The following is an 18,675-nucleotide window of genomic DNA, read 5'->3' as shown; positions in this document are numbered from 1 at the left end:
TATCCAGGTTTTGTCTCTAAAGAGGCTCAGGAAAATCCCATCTGCACACAGCAGGGGCTAGAGCAGGCCAGGCCTCAGCGTAGACAACAGCTGTGAGTAAGCAGGGCGGCTGATACCCCTGAGCCAGGACTCCGGAGATCTAGGTTCACTTCCTTGCTCTGGTGGGTGACCTTGGATGAGTCCCTGCATCTGCCTCAGTTTCCCTAGCTGTAAATTGGGGGTAACAATGCTTCCTTCCTCTCACTTGTAAGTGCCTTGTGGCAGTGGCTGTCTCTCCCCCTGTGTCTGGGCCTGGTGCAAAGGGACCCTGCTGCCTATTGGGGCCTGACCCATGAGATCTCCTAGCACTTAGGAGCAGCCCTCAGGATCAGCCACAAGCCCTTCCCCATAAGGATTTCCTTGGCCCCGCTCTGGCTAGAATCAGCATTCCCCCCCCATCCCACCCCCATTTACACACACACACAAATTATTTCCTTCCCAATCTTTATTAGAGCAAGGTGTTTACAGTCAACAGGCGCTTGTGTGCCCCCGATAAGATAGACAGTGGGCAGATAAGCTATTTCGTGAGCAGGTACCGTCTGCGCTGGGTTGATAAAGTACAGAGGAGTTATCAAGAAGCTGGAGTCTCGAAGCCACGCCGATATGCTGCCAGAGGGTGCCTGGAGCGAGACACTATTAACCCCAAACACTCCCTGAAAACCCTAGGTCGGGCCTGAGCCTGAAAATTAGGGACCTGGAAATCGGGACATTGGCGGGGCTAGTGCCTGCTTACCGCAGCTGGGGATGCAGCCTAATTGCTGGCCCAAGAGGCCAGGGCAGAGCTGACCTGACCCCATCTGTCCCCCAGAGCTCAGCCTAACCCTGCCCCACACCATTCCCCACACCGGTTAAAATGAGCTGATGTGGTACTTAGTGCCGGGTGGCTTCAGCTGCCGGATGCTGCAGCAATGGGACCGGGGGCAGAGAAGCTGGTCCTGGCTCGGGGGCCGCAGGCAGAATTTAGATGGGGGTTGGTCTAGCTGGGGTTTATTGGACCCACAGCACAGACGATCCCCTGCCAGGTGCAGAGGTGAGGGCGCGGGCAGCCTGGGACGGGGATTCAGAATGGAGGGGCAGGCGGCGTGGGGCTCTCCCCCCAGTGCCCTTTACATAGCAGATGTGGCGAGCGCAGCTCTGGTGCTCAGCACAGGACTCCAGGGTTCTTTCCACGGCCCTTTCTCCAACTTGCCAAGCCCCTTGCTTGCTCCCTGCCTCAGTTTCCCCATAAATCACCGACCTAAATCCCAGGGCTCCATCTGTCGCTATGTTAGCAGCCAGGAGGGGCTGGGCAGCTCTAGACAAGGCCCTGCTCTGTCACAGCCACAGGGCTCAGCACCGGCTGCAGCTTGGTCCCTCCGTGTGGCTTTGCCTGGCTGGCTGGCGCATGCAGCTTCCAGGTAACTTCATGCAGCCGCTTTGCCATGTCAGCCTCTGCCCGGCCAGTCAGAGCCACGGGCACCCCCTGGAGGGGGATGGTGCAGGGTGGGGGGTGCTGTAATACTCCCCCCAGAATGTCCTTGCTGGGCGAACGTGGAGGGGGTTGGCCAGCCCAGGGCTGCTCTGTCCATTGCTCCCTCACTGGGGTGGGGGCTGGATTCATTCCCGTCCCCGCACGCCGGCTCTGGGGCTGGTTGAACCCAGCGCAGCCTCCCCTTTGGCCCGCAGCTCAGCGGCGCTGCCCAGCCCTAGACGTTGGTCTCTCGCAGCAGGTGGCAGCAGCTGGTGTCGACAGGGTGGCAGAGCCAGAGGAACTCCTCGGAGTCGCACTGCAAGGGGGCGCCCGCCTCCACCTGCTTCGCCAGCAGCGCCCGGTCGGCCTCCTCGCTGCCCGTGAGCCCTGCCAGCAGGAACGTGGAGGAGCTGAACAGCTTCTTCTGCAGAGTGGGGGAGTCCCCTGAGTCCTGCGGGGGGAGAGCGGAGATGGAGGAGGCGGGGCTGACGTGGGGGCAGACACTGGAAAATGCTCCCCCCATTATGTGTCCAGCGCGAGCCTCCTGCCCAGCACGGGCTGCCCGGCCACTGCAGCATCACCAGCCCGACCAGCAAACCGGCTGTGCCCTGTGCCACGAGTGCCACACTCTGCCCAGCTCCTGGGGGGGAAGCGACCCCGCTCTCAGCCCCCCAATCCAGGCAGACCATGCGAAAGCTGTCTCCCCTGAAGTGAGCCCTGGGGACACCCGGGGCAGACACCCTGCATGACAGGCGGAGGGTCCCTGCTGGAAACGCCCGGCTCTGGTGTTTGGCCAAGGCCATGCTGGCTCCCTGCTTTGCACTGAAGTGCGGTTTTGCCCAGAGATGCCCAGGCTGCCACCGGGCTGCAAACTGGGCTGGAGGAAACTTGGCAGGGAACAGGGAGAAAGAACCTTCCTGCCCTCCCCCGAGCACCAGGCCCCACTCTGACTCTGTTACCTTGGTCACACTGTCCTCAAAGGGGTTTTTCCCACCCTCTGGGGAGAGCGAAGACTTCTCCTTGATAATGTCCCACCAGAGCACCCCCTGGGACATCTGGCTCCTCTTGGTAGGACCTACCAAAAAACAATGAAAAACGGATGGGTAAAGTCCCTGTCTAATGACAACTCTGGCTAAACAAGACCCCATGGAACAGGGCAGAGCAGTGCCTGTGCCAGTCTTCGCCCACCTCCGACGCCCTCCACCCTGGCGGACGCTGAATCACCTGCCGATGAGGCCAGGGAGCATTCTCCCCACGTCACTGATGGGGAAACTGAGGCACAGAGACCCCAGACTTGCCCAAGGTCACATGCCAGGTCCATGACAGAGCTGGGAATGGAACCCAGGAGTCCTGACTCCCCCTCCCAAAGTTTAATCTCAAGAATATCCTCCCTCCTCTGGTGGGGGCCTGCAGTCAGGTCGCTGTCCCAGAGCTTCCACACTCTGCTAGTCTCCAGGAGAAGCTCATTTGACCCTCTCCGTGCGTGGGAGCTGGGTCCAGTCGTGGGGATGATGGGACAGAGATTCTATCCTTCGTAGGCTGCCAGTGGTGACAGCTGCTGCTGTCCGAATGCTGGCTGGGCTACGGGACACGAATTGGGGGGGGGATCAGCCCAGCTCCCCGTGGACATGTGTCCGTGGTATTGTCACTCGTCGGCAGGCTCCGCAGAGAGGCCAAGGACTGAACTGGCCACAGACACTGAACTATCCGGTTACCACAAGAGGCCATGGCTGGGACAGCCCATGGAGGAAGCTGCTCCTTCACCGCCCCTGAGCTGTGGGTGCCACGCGTCCTGGAGGCTTGTCTGGCCCTTTGCACCAGTGCCACATTCTCACTAGATCATACAAATCTGCCCCGCTCTCTCCTGCCCTCCACCCAGTCCCAAGGTCCATGGGATGCCAGGGACCAGCCCAACATATGGCACCGCTGCCCGCTGGCTGGGCTGGCATCTTGCAGCTGGCATTACCTGCCAGGTAACTTATCAGCACTCCCCCCACCACAGTGGACAGCGTCCCCAAAGCCCCATAGTAGAGGTAGGACATGGCGTAGAAGTCATCGGCAATGGCCGGCCTGCGAAGGAAGAGACATCGTAATGAAGCAGAGGGAATGATATCGTGATTGGCTAAAGAAAACCACGACCAGGTACATCTAGGCTGGTCAAGGGAGGTTCTATTCCTGGGGGTCACCAAGGCTGAGACTTGCTCACCCCCTATTATATTGGTTGCCCTGCCTTCCCGCAGCCCACCGGCCTGGCTCAGCCCCCTGTGACCTCTGGGCTCGTAGAAGGGAACGTCTTCGGGACAGGGCTGAGCCTCACACTGTGAACCCAACAAGCCTGAAGTCTGTAGGTCCTATCACGCTATCAGTGCGAAATACAAATACTGCCAATAACAGAGTTGCCCATCTGATGAGGTTAGGGCTTTGCAGAAGGAGAAATCAGTGTCCCATATTTTGTTGGTTTATTTACCCGATCTTCCCAAGTCCTGGACCAGAGCCATCACAGACAGCATGCAGCCAAGCCCCTGTCAGAGCTCTCCACCCATGCACTGCTGCCCAGGGTCAGGGAGCAACTCTGTCAATGGCTCTGAACCGACCCCTCAGCTCAGCGCACCTCCAAGCTCTGGGAGAGTTCAGACCTACAGGTACGCTTGCGGGCTGGCCCTCATCTCTTTCCTGGGTCAGCCTCCGATCCAGGCAATTCCCAGCCCTGGGAATATTCAGCCCCTGCTGGATTGGTTCCCTCATTCCCGGCCTCACCTTTCCAAGGGTGCAGAGACGTTCCGCGGAGGCAGGGGTCCCAGGACAATGGTGCTGTTGATCCCCTCGGTAGCGTTGTAGAGTGGGCACAGGTCTCCGTAGTAAGGCAGCACTCCCATGGTGTCCTCACTGGGTGGATAGATGGTGCCCCCCACTGCCACCCAGAAGGAGAGGACAAAACCAGTCCCCAAGCCTGCAAAAACCCCCTAGAAGCAGAAAAAAAACAAGGTTTCAGCCAAAGCCTGGGCAATAGACATCCCCCACGGCTCTCGGGCATCTCTGCACACATAGCCGGGTACCTGCTTCTAGGGCTAGCATCTTCCAGGTCTCTCGGGAGCAACCGGAGACAGGCACCGGCAGCTGGAGTCGAACAAAGCAGCTGGCAGCCCACACCCCACCTACAGCCCACAGATGCCCCTGATCTCCCACTCCCTTTGCTCCAGAGCCAAGCCGAGCACCAGCTCCCCAATTCTGATGCACTGAAGCAGTCTCCTTCCCCCCACCCCACACCGTGGCAGTGACTTACGACTGTGTTGCAAACGGGTATGAACATCCCAAGGATGAAGGCTCCAAGCAAAGGGCCGCTCATCACTCCCATGACGGTGAAGGAACCCTGGAGAGATGGAGATGGGGTGTGGGTCAACCAGGATAGACTTTCCCATCTCAACTTTTTTTTTTAAATGAAAAATAGATTTTTCAACAAAGGGGAATTTTTGGGAGAGAATTTCCATTTTCATGGACAACCAAAAGTGATTTCCCCCCCCCCAACATCACAAAATAAAAGTTGGGTTTGTGGACATTTCTGTTTTCTGTTCAGAAAAGTGGGAAAGGATGGGTGGGTTTTGACCAGCTCCCTTCAGGGGGGTCTGGCCAGGAGTCATGGGTCTGTCCTGCCTTAAAAACCTCATGCACTTGAGTTCCAACTTGATCCATCCCCAGGCTACGTAGCTGCAGCCCAACAGCTGCTGTGGGATCCTGCCGCTGGGGAGCACCTGAGAGCCATGATCCCAAACTCCAGAGTGTTGGCACCAATATATTCATCACCGGTGCCGACACAGTTCCAAAGTTTTCCCAAACTTTGGGAAGCTTCTAGTTTTGGAATCCCAGTGGGAGATGCCTGGAACTTGATTTTCAGAGGCTCCGTTGACTTCAGATGGAACGGTTGATGCTCTGCAGCAGATGGGGTGGAGGAGCATAGGGCCAGGGGGTGGGCGACAGTGTACAGAGCCCTTGGCTGGCAGACCCCTACGTCATTGCCACCTCAACAGCTCTTCCATGACTCACGTGAAATGAGCTGGAGCAAGGGGACCCAGTGCAGTGGATGTTGGACGGGGCCCAGGGACAAAGCCTGTGGATTTCGAACCAGCACCCTGGAGCGTGGCACCATCTGGAGGGGCGGGGGGAAGCTTACCTGCAGCACACCGCCTCCCAGCAGGGAAGACAAGGCAGCCACTGTGATGCAGGAGGTGCCATAGATCAACGCTGTGGGATGGAGAAAAAACAGCTTCAGGCCAGGGAAGCAGCCGCATCGGACCCACCCTCTGCAGGGGGCTGAGGCATGGTGGGAGTGCGGGGAGCAGCTTGGGGCTGGGGAGTGGGTCTCTTTGATGTGTCCCCCCTTTAGCCATGGAGCGCTAAGCAGCCAGGGTGAAATGCACCCCGAGGCGGAGGACCCGGGCAGCCGAATGCCGAACGTTGCCACAGCCCCATCGCCATGCATACCAAATGCAAGGATCCCCCCGCCCCCTCCCTCCAGCCCCACACTTACAGAGTCCCTTAGAGATGAGGGTGAGTTTCTGCGGCGACAGGGAGGGCATGTTGGGCTTGACCAGGTCTTCCACAGTGACAGCTGCCATGGCATTGATGCTGGTGGACGCCGTGCTGGGGAGAGACGGGGCAGGAGCAGAGGAGAGTCATGCATGCCAGGCCGACGGGACTGTCATCCTCCGGTCTCCCAGGCTAGGTGGGGTGGGGCCCGGGGGAGATTTGGATGGGAGACCAACAGGAACGTGATGTGGAGGGAGGAGTGGAGGGTGTGCTCCCTGCGGGGTCAGTGCTCATGCCCCAGCACGCGGCTAGGGGGCGCTGTGCCACAGGATTAGGGGCACTTATCCCACAGTCCTATCCACCCCCAGTGCCGGCAACCCCAGTCTGGGCCCAGAACTGCCCCTTTAGCTGCAGCTGGGCACAGCGACTTTTCTCCTCACTTCCTGTCCCAAACGGCTTTGAGGGAGGGGGGGTTAAAGAGCTGACGAGCTCCACCCCAGAGCCAGCTCTAAGCTGTGAAATAACAAAAGGGAGCAGGGTGGGGGTGGGATAAGCTGGGCCCTCAACGGAGCCCAGGACTACAGTCACTATTGCGATGAGTTGCTGGGGAAGCTGGGCTCTGCCCCTCACCTGAGGGTCCCGCTGTACGCGCAGGCCAGGAAGAGACCGGGCACGCCCGGGTACTTCTCAAAGATATCCAGGACCAGGTAGGGCATGTACTGCAGGGAGGAGACGGCCACGTTTCAGAAGAGCCAGAGGCAGGGAGGAGGGGTTATTCCAGAGTGAGACTAAACCCCCTCTTCTAAGGAGAGCTGGTGCGGGGCGAGGGAAAGAACTCCCTTGGAAAGCAGCTTAAACCCGTCAACAAGGACGCAGAGAAGGGGATGCCCCAGAGACGTGGGCTAACAGCAGAATATTGAGTGCCGGGCATGGCACCTCCTATCTCAGGAGCACTTTGCAAAGCATCAGCCCTGCTTTATAGATAGGAAAACTGAGGCACAGAAAGGCAAAGGGACCCACCCCGGATCAAGCCAGGACTAGAACCCAGGTGTCCTGATTCCTAGTTCTACACGCCAACCACTAGGGAATAGTCCCCTCCCAGAACTGGGGAAAGAACCCAGGTATCCTGCTTGCCAGGCCTGTGCTCTGCCCACAGCCTCTAAAGAATTAACGATCCACACAGGGGCTTCACCAGATGGCCTGTCAAGCTCCCTCAGTTTGGCCTCTTGCCTTGGTCATTAACAGGGCAGTTCCCCATGGCTGCTCAAATAGCCCTCAGTTCACTAGAGCAGGGCTCCCCTGCAGCAGGGATGGAGGCCAGCCAGGCTGTGGGTACCTGGTCGGGGGCAGAGATGTATCCGGCCAGGAGGGGATCGCAGTCCTTGTAGAGCACAAACATCACAATGCCACAGCCCACCGCGCTGGAGACGATGAAGAAGAGGCCCACTTGATTGACCAGCAGAGCACTGCGAACACACGGACGGCAGAGATCACAACCAGGACAGAGCCAACACCACACAGTGACGTCCGGCCAGGAGCCGGCTTTCCCCTCCACCAGGCTTGGACAGATCCACTGTTCGTGCTGGCTCAGCAGCTCCAGTGGTCTGTGTTCATCCCCCACCCCCATGGCAAAGGCATGGCAAGCTTCCCACACCCTCAGGCTGGGATGGAGGTGCCCCATTTCAATGGGACGTGGGTGCCCAACTCCCAGAGGTTCCACTGTAGGGCCCCCCCAGCAAGGTGCCCTCCTCACCCTGACCCAGAAGTCACACTAGAGCCAACACTGCCAGACAGAGCCTGTTGCTTTGGGGCACTAGCCTGGATTGAGATGCGCCAGGCCTGACCTGCAGAGGGGCGGAGCCCCTCCAGGCCAGCTAAAGTCAGTGGGCGCCCCAGGGGCTCAGCACCTCTGGAGGTCAGGCCCTGGGCACAGCAGATCAGGCCTGTATCCAGCCTCGCCCTACTCAGCACAGGGCTCTGCTTGCTCTCCCCAAAACGTGCCCCAGCTCGAGGGCAGGATCCCGACCTCAAAGGAGAGCCCTCCCCTCTCCACACCGGGCAGAGTCCCTTGGCTGCCCCCACGCTGTGCAGAGCTCAGAGTGATCCCAGAGTGCTTGGCCCACAGCCCGGGGGGCTCACAGCGAGATCCCCTCTAACACAGGACCCAGCTGCAGGGACCATAGAAACCCAGGGGCTGGAACTGGCATTGCAAAGAACAACGGTTTCCTGTCACTGGTGCCTGCTTCCCCCAGAGATCGGTGATAACTACTTGTAGCCTTCCAGGCTCTGGCTTCATCGGTGGCTTCCTGCCACTGCCCTGGTCCCTGGGAGGCCCCGGGATAGGACAAAGCTACCTGAGGAATGAACATCCTACCTGTCTATGGAACAAACCAGAGCTGCAGGGTCACAATTACTCAGCAAAAGCCACCTCCACTTCCTGGCAGAGCCATACCCTAGCCTGGCTCCCTGGCAGCATCTGCCGCTGTGCTGACCTACTTAACTCTGTGACCGCTGCCTTGAGCCAGGAAGGATCCTTCCCCTGACTCTCCGGCTGGGAAATCCCCTCTTGGCTTCCACACGAGTCCTGGTTAGCTGGGACACTTTCCTCTCCGCAATCCCCCACCATTCTCCACTCAGAGCCTGACAAAACTCCAGGGAAGGTTTCCTCTCCCCCAGCTCCCGCCCCACACCATGCAAACCTCAGCCCTGGCCTGAGGCCTCTCCCCCGCCTCCTTTCCCTATCACTCAAGTGGCTCCTCACTAAGCTCCACCCAAGCCAGCTAGTCCCCATGGTCACATTTCATCCTTTACTGCAATGGGCTGGGGAACTCACTGCCACAAGATATCACTGCAGCCAAGAGCTTTAATCTCTGCTGGTTTTCTGTCCCTGCATGAAACGAGGTTCTTGGAACAGGCACAACCTCAGCCACCGATAAGTACAGGCGGGCTGGTCCCAGCGCTGGCACAGCCAGCCGGGTGGGGCAGCTAGTTTCCCCTGGCCATTATCAGAGCACTGGAGGAGGCCAGGGTGGGTTATCGGTGCCTGACGGATCATGGCTTGTGTCTATAGACTCATACAGGAGGAGGGGGAAGGCGCAGAAGGCTGTGTGGCAGCAGCCATGTTGATATTAGAGATACCGGCATCGGGGCAGATAGTAGCATGTACAAGCCAATAAACCCCAGACAAATCGTCCCCCCCGCACAGTGGTGGATCAGGAGGGACGAGGGCACCTGTGTCCCGCCTGCACCCTGGGCCTTCCCATGCCAGCCAGGAGGCAACAGCACAGGTCAGGGGATAGAGGCTTGTGCAGTTAGACCTGACGATCAAGGGTTCTAATCCTGCCAGCGCTGTAAGTGCAGTTTTACATGGCAACACTGGATCATAACCCTTCAGCCTCCAGCACTGGCCACAGCCACAGTGAGGGGACTCAAACAGGGTCCCGCTTCCTGCATCCCTCTGTGCCGAGTTCCCCAGCAGCTTGGCTCTCACTTCCCTAGGAAGTTAAACCCTGCCTCAATTTCCCTTCCCTAAGCAGCGGGGACTCACAGTTTTGCCTCATTCTCCGTCTTGCAGGCCACATATCGCTGGACTTGGGCCTGGTTCACGCCGTACATGGAGAGCCACACCAGGGTGCCCCCAAAGGTGAAGGTCCAGAAGGTGTAGCGGCTCCTGGGGTCTGGGTCGAAGCTGCAGACAGAATGGGAGGGCGAGACACAGACTAAGCTAGTCATGCAGGGGGAGAGTCTCCCAACACAGACTGTTTACTCAGCCCCATAAGTGAGTGTGTGGGGTTGGGGGGAGGGGCCCAGGCATCTTGGCAGTTCCACCTCCCACCCCAGGCATGCTGGGACATCCCAGAGTAACGGGCTGGCATTTCGGTGCTATCACGGTACAGTGAATAGCCGGGAAGGGTCACACCGCATTGCTGTGGGAATATCCCACAGGGCCCCCCCACAGACTGCCAGCCCAGAGAATCGCCCCACTAAAAATGGAAACTGGCGGGGGAAAACCCTGGGGCAGACAGCAGCCCTGCTCAGCAAGGACACCTCTGGGAGGGGAGTGGGGTCTAGCGGTTAGAGCAGGGAGATGAGAAACAGGACTCCTGGGTTCTCGTCCCAGCCCTGGGAGGGGAGTGGGATCTGGAGGTAGGAGTCCTGTGGCTCAGAGTTAGTGGGTTTCTGGTGGGAAAGGTCCATGCTGGGAAAGGCACCTACTCGACCAGGTTAACCCTGGAGTGGTTGGATGCGATCTCCAGGGCTGCTCCAGGGCCGCCCACAAGCAGTGTCCCCTGGATCAGGATGGCGATGAACCCAGACAGCATCACTAACACCTGGAACACATCTGTCCAGATGACAGCCTTCATCCCACCCTGCAGAGGGAGAAGAGGAGGTCAGCGCCCTGGGCGGCCAGCACCAAAGTGACATCACAGAGCCCCCAGGGGCCAGAGCCTGGGCTGGAGCAAAACAGCACCGATCCGTTGACATCAATGCAGTGACACTGATTTACATGGGCTGGGGCCCCGGCCCCAAGGGTTAACCCATCCCAAGCCAGGAAGGGACATGGCCCAGAGAGCTAATATTCCCCCTCATGTCATCGCTGGTTTGACCTGCCAGCAGATTGTGGAAGGGCCCTGCAGGGCACAGGATGGAAGCCCCTTTGCATTGGACACAGCACCAGGATATCCCAGGCAAGCCCCATCCCACCCACCTGCTCGTCTCTCTGATTTCTGAGATCTCTAGTGGAACCAGTCGAACACGTGCCAGCAGTGGAGGGGGAGGGGGCTGGTACTCACTATGGTGGTGTAGAAGGTGCAGATGGCGCCAGTGGAGAGAAGAGACGCCCAGATATCCAGCCCTGTCACTAAACCAAAGAAGAAGCCAGTCAACTAAGGGGAGACATTCCCTGACCCAGCCGTGCGACCCGCAGGGAACCGGGCCCAGCACAGAACTCCCGATTCCCCCCCGCCCTGAACTTCGGGGCCTGGGTCGGCTCTAGTGCCAAAGCTTGCAGCCTGTCAGACAGCGATGGCGCTCACAAGAGCTAGCGGGACGGATCCCCAGCTGGCGTAAATCAGCATTGACCTACTAAGCCAATGTGGCCAGAGCCCCAGCTGGTGTACAGCGGCCACAGCTCCACGGGAGTCAGTGGGGCCAGCGGGAATCATGGGCTGGCAGGACAAAGACGCTGGAACCACAGCAAAGGGAATTGAGGAAGGGCTTCGATTGGGGCAGGACCCAGAGGGCAGCACCTGGCACTATGGGAAGAGAGATACTAAAGAACACCGGCCAGGCCCCTTTATTTGCACGTTCCCCTTTCCAGGCGTCGCTCCAGGACAAAAGGAACTGGCCCGAGGACCCTGAGACCGGGAATCACGCGGGGGGCCTGGGACATACCTTGGTTGAGGATCAGCGCAGGGGCGTAGATGACTATCCCCGTGTACAGCATCTGCAGGCGGAACAAAGAGTGCCCCAACCCGCCGTCAGCACAGAGCACTCAGAGCCCGTCAGCAAGAGCTCAGCCCCCAGCGGGATGGCAGGGTGGGGGGGGGGGAATCAGACAACGGGGATCGGGTCTGGAGGAAGCCCAGCTGTTGCCCAGCCCTTGACCCTCATGCTGTTCATGTGGGCATCCCCCAGACAAAGGCACCCAGCGGGACACGACCTGCCCCATGGCGTTAGAGTGAGGCTAGACCCCCCCATGCTCTGGCTCCCAGTTCTGTGCCCTACCCACTAGGCCACACTGCGGAGCAGATCCTTTAGCTGAGGCCGGGAGAGGCGTCAGCTCAGACCCCACCACGTCATTGTACTTAGACCGCTCTGCCTGGGCAGCCCCCATCCCCAGACATATGCCATTCCACCCCAGCCGGACCCCAGGACCACGCACCGTGGCAATGATGTACTGGATGGTCCCACACAGACGAACCTTCCTGCTGAATCTCATCTCCAGGTACTGCAAGAGAGAATGGGGAGCAGGGGGTGAAATACAGTGTGTGTGGGGGGGGGGCTGCTGACCTCTTTGCTCATCTCCTCCACGGGAGGGGGCTCATGAAGCCAACCCATCTCAGAGCTGCTCCCCAGCCTCTCGCCCGACTACCCCCAGCACAAGCCCTCTGGGACAGGTGCCCCCAGCCGCTGCTGAGGGTCTTGGAGGAGTCTGGTTCTTCAGGGGACTCAATCTAACCCATTTCCTTCCTTTGTGATGGTTTGTCTCAGCCTGTCGGTGCAGCCCCCCGCCCCCCACAACACCTTGCACAGGTGCAGAATTGCAAACCCCTTTGCTCCTCGCAGAGCAGCCCCCCCCCCGCCCCAGATTTACAGCAGTGCTGGGTTTGGAGGGTAACAAAGTCAGAGGGAGCAAAGTTCAAACCACGGCTCTGACCCCTCCAATGAGATTAGCGCTGGCCGCTCAGGGGCTCCAGTACACAGATCCAGCACCCTGGGACTTAGCAGCCCAAGGGCGCCATGGGTTCACCAGCCAGACAGTGTGTGTGTGGGACAGAGGGGGGGTCCCTGGAGCTCTGGAGAGCAGCCGCCTTTCCACCACCACACAGTGAACGGGCCTCGGAGCATAAATGTGCATAACTAGGGAGAGACCGTCCCGGAGATGAGCCAGTCCCGGGAGCTTGGCTAAAGGCATAGAGTGGGATTCAGGCTCCCAGATCCCATTCATTTTCATGGTAACTGGGCACCCAAATTCCTCCTTAGCTATTCTGTGGAAGCAGCACTCGAGGACTAGAACTAGGGGCCCGCCTGCTCCCCCCACCCTGCCTTTAATGCATTTATCCTCACAGCTCCCCAGCAAGGCAGGGGTGTGACGTCAGCCTCATTGGACAGAGGGGAAACTGAGGCACCAGGAGAGGAAGGGGGTCTAGGGCAGAGCCAGGAACTCCCAGATCTCCCGAGTCCCCAGCCAGCATAGGAGCTGGCAGAGCTCAGATTCCACAGAGATCGCTGCCCCTTGCAGGTGGCTCCAGCTCTCCTCCTTGCGCGTCACTGCATGGCTCGCTAATGCCTCCCCTCCAGGGACGCGCTGTTAACACCACTCAGAGACGCAGCTAACACACGTCCCAGCACATGCTCCAGTGAGCCAAGAGCAGGAATCCATGCCAGGGCTTCAGACGAGGCATTTGTGATACTGGGGACTGGGCCTTTAAGGGCTGAGCTTCCCAGACAGAATCTGAGCAGGGCGTGGGAAAGCTTTGGTTGTTATGCTCAGCCAGTGGGAACCAGACACAGAATAAAGCACCCAGAGCACTGAGCGACCTCACATAGCTAGAGACAGGCAGCCAGAGAGCTCCAGGCTCTGGGGAAGCTGCGATCTGCCCCCACCCAGCTCTGAAAGGCGATCATTGCCCCCGCATCCTTCCCCAGCCCTTTGAGGGAGCATGCACTGCCTGACCTCAGCTCTCTCCCCACCAAGGCCCCGGCAGCGAGGCTCCTTTGTGGGACCCAGCAGCTGCACTGCCTGGAAGCCCAGTGAGGAGCCCTGGAGTTTGTCAGGGATAATAGCAGGGCCAGGAATCCAGGCAGCTGCTCTCCTGGGCCAGGCATTTGGCGCTCACAGACACTGGACTCCTAGTCCCCTGTTCTAACCATATCCGTCCCTGAGCATGGAATAGAACCCAGGCGTCCTGAGTCTTACTATGAGACAAGCCTGCCTCTCAGGCTGAAGGAGGAAAGGGAAATACTGTGATCCCAGGGGGCACCGTCCCACCCCCACCCTTGAATCCTGAGATCTGGGGACAGTGGATTTATCAGCTCCTGTTATCCATGGTGTTTATTAATGATAAGACTCTGGATGGCCAGCGGAGAGCAGGATTCCTGACCTTTCCCACTCAGCAACTAGGAGAATGTGCTTAACAGAGCCACAGGGCTGGGCTAGCAGGGGGCTGCGGGTTGGGATTGAGGGGCACCACCAGAGCAGTGTTCCTGTGTAGAGGAAGGTTGCCCAGCTCCTGCTGCCCCATAAATGCCTTTGGCCAATCCTAGCAGCCCCTCAAATTCACGAGCACTGAGCAAACCCTGAACACACCCACCCGCAGGGAAGCCACCTGGGAAGTTGGACACGTGTCTGCCCAAGCCTCTCTCCTGTGTCCCGCCAGGCTCCCTTACCTCGTAGGTGCTGGTCAGCCCCAGGCGGTAGAAGACGGGCAGGAAGAGGTAGGCGGTGAGCAGGGTGTTGAGCACCTGCCCCAGGCACATCCACAGGAACTTGATGCCGTAGCGGTAGGCCTCTGCCGGCACACCCAGCACCTGGATGGCCGACATGAAGCTGGCGGAAAGCGAGAGCCCCACAGGCACGGCCGACATCTGGCGCCCCCCGGTGAAGAAGTCGTCGCTGGTCTTCTGCCCGCCTTTGGAGAGGGCGTAGAAAAGCCCAATCCCCGTGGAGATCAGGAGCATCAGACCAAATACTCCGTAGTCCCAGAGGCTGAATGTTAGCATATCTGGCATAAAAACCTCCATGCTGCCCACCTGGGACATCGAGCCAGCTGCTATCCGAGCAACGTCCCCGCCTCAGACACGCACAGACCTCAGCCCCACAAGATCCCCCCCACAAGCAAATCAACAGCTGGGCCTGCAACGGGACCCTGTGCCGTAACTTGCTGGCCCAACACAGCCACCCAAGAGCTTCGGTAGCAAAGCAGGGGCAGTTTGGAAAGCGCCTAGATAGGGCCACAGACAGACAGAAATAGACACACAGTTAGGCAGCAAAGGGCTGTAAAAAAAAAAAAAACCCACTACAATTAACCAAGTGAATTTCACTGTGGGAGAAGGGAACAAATAATAATTATTTAAACCAACAAAAACAGCAAATTGTGTATGAAAATCAAAGTGTTTCAGAAACTGAAATTCACAGTTTGGATCCAGGACTTACAGAGACCCACACGGCAGAAAAGTCTCTATGTTCACGGTGTCAGTATCAGTGGGGGGGACGACAAATATTTTTTAAACAAACAAAAACATCTGGCCTGGATCCTTTCTGAAAAATCAAAATATTTTACAAACTGAAACTGACGAGAACGTCAATATTTTAAAACACATGGTTAGAAATTAAAGCAAGTCCAATTGAGGCTAATCAAAAAACTAAACCAAACCTGTTTTGTCTATTCAGAACAATGCCAACACTCAGCACTTTCCCCCGAGTGCCTGGAAAGCCAAAAGGTGATGGCATGAGAAAGAAAATACCCAGCTTAAAAAATTTTAAAAAGGAGCAATCGATGAAATTGATACAGGTGAGAAGATCAAAAGGCAGCAGGTTCCAAACCTTTGCTGTGCTCAGCAAAATGTTCCCCTGTGTTTAAAATAGATATAAGATTCCTAAAAGCCTTGTTTCACAGCAAATTTCATAAGCAGATAAATAAATAACTACATCAAACCCCACTAAACTGCTAGGAAAACAAGAGCAGGACAGGGGAAAATAGTTTGCTGCCAGCAGGAGCTGGGATGTCCTGGGAGACTCCTTGGCAATCCAGGCCCCCTTTGGGATGAAGCAGCTTCTTAGTCTACCTGGGCAGCTCCGGGCTGTGAGCGTTTTTCTAAAGTCACTTAGCCAGCAGGTCTGCGATAAGGGAGGAGGCTGCTTAGAGTTTCTCAGAGGGGTGTTGATTTATTTGATGGGAGACCAAGGTCATCCAGGCTTGGCTAAAGGAGTGTGTGTCCAACGCCAAGCACCCTTTCAGTGCTGGGGCTAAGAGAGCAGGTGGAAGTTGTCAGGAGGAAGTTTTTAAAGGCACTTTCCAGCCCAGGGCCCAGGGCGGGGTGACAGGTTATGAGCAATGACTGGCAGTCACAGCTTTCTCACCAAAGGTGGAGAGCATGCAATTAGTGAAGGGACCTGCCAGGGGATTGGGGCTGGTTCTCAGCAGTAAGTGTCAGGTGCTTCCTGGTAAGGGATCTCAGGATGGAGGAGAGGAGAGAAGAGCCGAATAAGTGGGTGGAAAAAAGAATCCAGTGACTCCCCACCACCTTGCACTGGTGCAGTGATTTACAGCTTTTCTGAACAGGGCTGCAAAACGCTGCCACTGGAGAAGGGAGCAGAGAGCTCCCCACTCCCTCCACACAGCTGTACAACTCCATCAGGCTCTGAGGGACACACGCTCACAGCCTCAGCAGGCCGCGAGCAGCGATGGATGATGCCCCAAAGGCCCATTGGCTGCCTGCCTCCCCAGTGAAGCTCCTGCACCACCAATCCTACAGGGCCAAGGCCCGGGGCCCAAAGCTCTGCTTGCAATGCCTTAGCGCAGGCAGAGAGGTACTGAGTGACCATGGGTGCTCCCTGTCTGATCATGGATATCAGGGGCGTGCTGCGCAACTGCACCCCAAGGGAGAAGGAGACAAAATGTCACCCCTCCCTTCACCCCACAGTAAATCCCAGTCAAATGTGAGGGTTGGGGGGTGTGGAAAGAGAGACAGGCACACTCAACGAGGAGGGAGCAGAGAGGAAACCCAGCAGCCTGGTGCAGCTCCATGCAAAGCCAGAGCGTGAAACTGACTAGAGAGATTTCAGAGTAGCAGCCGTGTTAGTCTGTATCCGCAAAAAGAAAAGGAGGACTTGTGGCACCTTAGAGACTAACAAATGTATTTGAGCATAAGCTTTTGTGAGCTACAGCTCACTTCATCGGATGCATTCAGTTTCCACTGTAGCTCACGAAAGCTTATGTTCAAATAAATTTGTTAGTCTCTAAGGTGCCACAAGTCCTCCTTTTCTTTTGACTAGAGAGAGAGACGGAAACTGACCAGCCCTTGAATCCAAGATTTTCATCACAGCGAGTGTCCATCCAAGGAGCAACTCCAGCCGTGGACAGGGCAGTTTCTACAGGGATGTTGCCCTGCACTTTGCCTGGGCATTTTCACGGGCAGCGCCTTGGTGGATTATGTCAGGGCAGGGCAATGGCTCAAGCACTTCCAAAGTGCCGGTGGTGCAACTCGCACAAGACCGTGGACTCCCTGGCTGGCCCCTCCGCAGCCACCACTGTGCAGGCAGAATAAGCAGGACTGGGTGAAAATTTCCTGTCCTAATTTATACCGAGAACTGGGGGGTTTTGGTGAGATGAAAGTTCTCTGGGGAAGCAGCTGCTCTCCTTGGAACTTTTCAGGTTTTGTCACAAATTTGATGTTTATACTTTTTTTTTTCTCTCCAGTTTTTTTGGCCTATTTTTAAAAAAATTTCCATAAAAAGCCAAATATTCCTGTGACAAATACCCATTTCCCAACCAGCTCTCATTATAAGCCTTCCAGGCCCTCCCCTGTGACAGTCCATCTATCCCTCCATCCCCCCTCCCATCACTGCCTCTGTCGGGCCCTTCGCTTTGAGACACCAGGCACCTGTCCCTTTTTAGAGGTGTTTTCACTCACGGGGGGTTTTCCTGATCAGATCTGGGTCTGGCCTCATGGTAGCCACAGCAAAACTGGGTGAAAAGGGAGAGAGAGAGAGAGAAAGATTTTAAAAGTCACTGGAGAGCTGTTATCTGTGTTTGGACTCTGAAGAGGTCAGGGAGTCTGGGTTAACCTCGCAGCAAGGAGCAACCCAAAGGCCTTGTCTGTGCAAAGACACCAGCCCAGCTTTCGGATAAGCACGTGTAAGCAGCTCAGTGATTAACCCTTTCTGCTCCCGCTTGGCCCCTTTGATTTCATAAATGCCAGTGCTGAGGCAGGGCGCTAGGTGCCTAGTTACTTGGCTCCTCTGCTGGGGACAGAGGTGGAGTGGGTGGTTTAAGGTGGCTTTAAGCCACTTTGCATTCCGGGCCTGAGCAGGGCCCTCCCCAGCCTGCAGTGTAACTTAGAGCAGACCGGGGCTGGTCTAACTTACATTCTGCATCCCATGGCCCTAGGGAGCAGAGACTTGTTGTAGTGCAATGCATTCTGGCCACACACCCGGCATATCCCCTACGCCAGGAGCTGCGAGCAGGAAGGCCCCCGTCACAGATGGAAGATGCTCAGGGATGGTGTTTACACCCCTTTATGTTGTCAGAGCAGCCTAAGCCGCTTTGAGAATTAGGTGCAGAAATTCCCTACTTTATTTCCTTTTTAAATAACCTTCCACCTTGCCACAGCCTGTCCCTGGAGCTGCTCTGATGAACTCAGCACCTTCCCAGCCCCTCAGGAGCCTCCCAAATCTGTGTCATTGATTCCAACATCTATTTTTAGCAGCACAAAATCACTCCTGCATCTTTGTCTGCGTGCCCGGCGCTGAGTCCACAGCTCCAGCTGCAGCCAAGCGTCAGACAATGGGACACTTACTCTCTGGAGGGCCAAGATATTAACAGCTATTGAAAAACATTTGCAGGCGAATGGGCCCTGGCTCCTCATCTTTGGCAACACACTACCCTCCATGCAGGCGCATTAGCTCTGTCGTCCAGCTGGGAATATCAATCTGGGAAGTGGGGGGAGGCTGCATTACCCCAATCTACAGAAACACAGAACCTAGAAATCTGCAATTATCGGAGAAACGGGAAGAGAGTGTCCCTGAGTAACAGAAGCCCATTCCAGCTGGTGTGGTTACATTCTGCCTCCCTACACCTCCCCTGTGGCTTCAGCTGGATGCAGGCTCTTTATTCACTGCCTGTCCTCCAGGGCTGCTGAGGTCCCTTAGCTGGTGCCACCCCAAAAGTGGATGCATTTCAGCAGCGAGGTTTGGCAGGGAATGGCTTCATGCTGGC

General features: G+C 57.1%; 1 protein-coding gene across 1 annotated transcript; it reads right to left on the bottom strand.

Annotated features, from left to right (window-relative positions):
* Window positions 1-421: 421 nt before the first annotated feature.
* SLC5A5 (solute carrier family 5 member 5) lies at window positions 422-17,809 on the bottom strand. The gene is made up of 16 exons (XM_038383951.2): window positions 16,750-17,809; window positions 14,126-16,508; window positions 11,898-11,963; window positions 11,408-11,459; window positions 10,807-10,874; window positions 10,229-10,383; window positions 9,561-9,701; window positions 7,350-7,479; window positions 6,644-6,732; window positions 6,015-6,127; window positions 5,658-5,728; window positions 4,773-4,859; window positions 4,247-4,452; window positions 3,456-3,559; window positions 2,449-2,564; window positions 422-1,940 (listed from the first exon to the last, which is right to left on the bottom strand). Exons 2-16 carry the CDS (start codon window positions 14,495-14,497, stop codon window positions 1,725-1,727), a joined length of 1,986 nt encoding a protein of 661 aa, XP_038239879.1. The 5' UTR covers window positions 14,498-16,508; window positions 16,750-17,809; the 3' UTR covers window positions 422-1,724.
* Between the last annotated feature and the right edge of the window lie 866 nt (window positions 17,810-18,675).

The sequence above is a fragment of the Dermochelys coriacea genome, chromosome 25 (genome assembly GCF_009764565.3).
Source record: "Dermochelys coriacea isolate rDerCor1 chromosome 25, rDerCor1.pri.v4, whole genome shotgun sequence".
NCBI lineage: Eukaryota > Metazoa > Chordata > Testudines > Dermochelyidae > Dermochelys > Dermochelys coriacea.
This window is presented reverse-complemented; position numbering and strand designations above follow the sequence as displayed.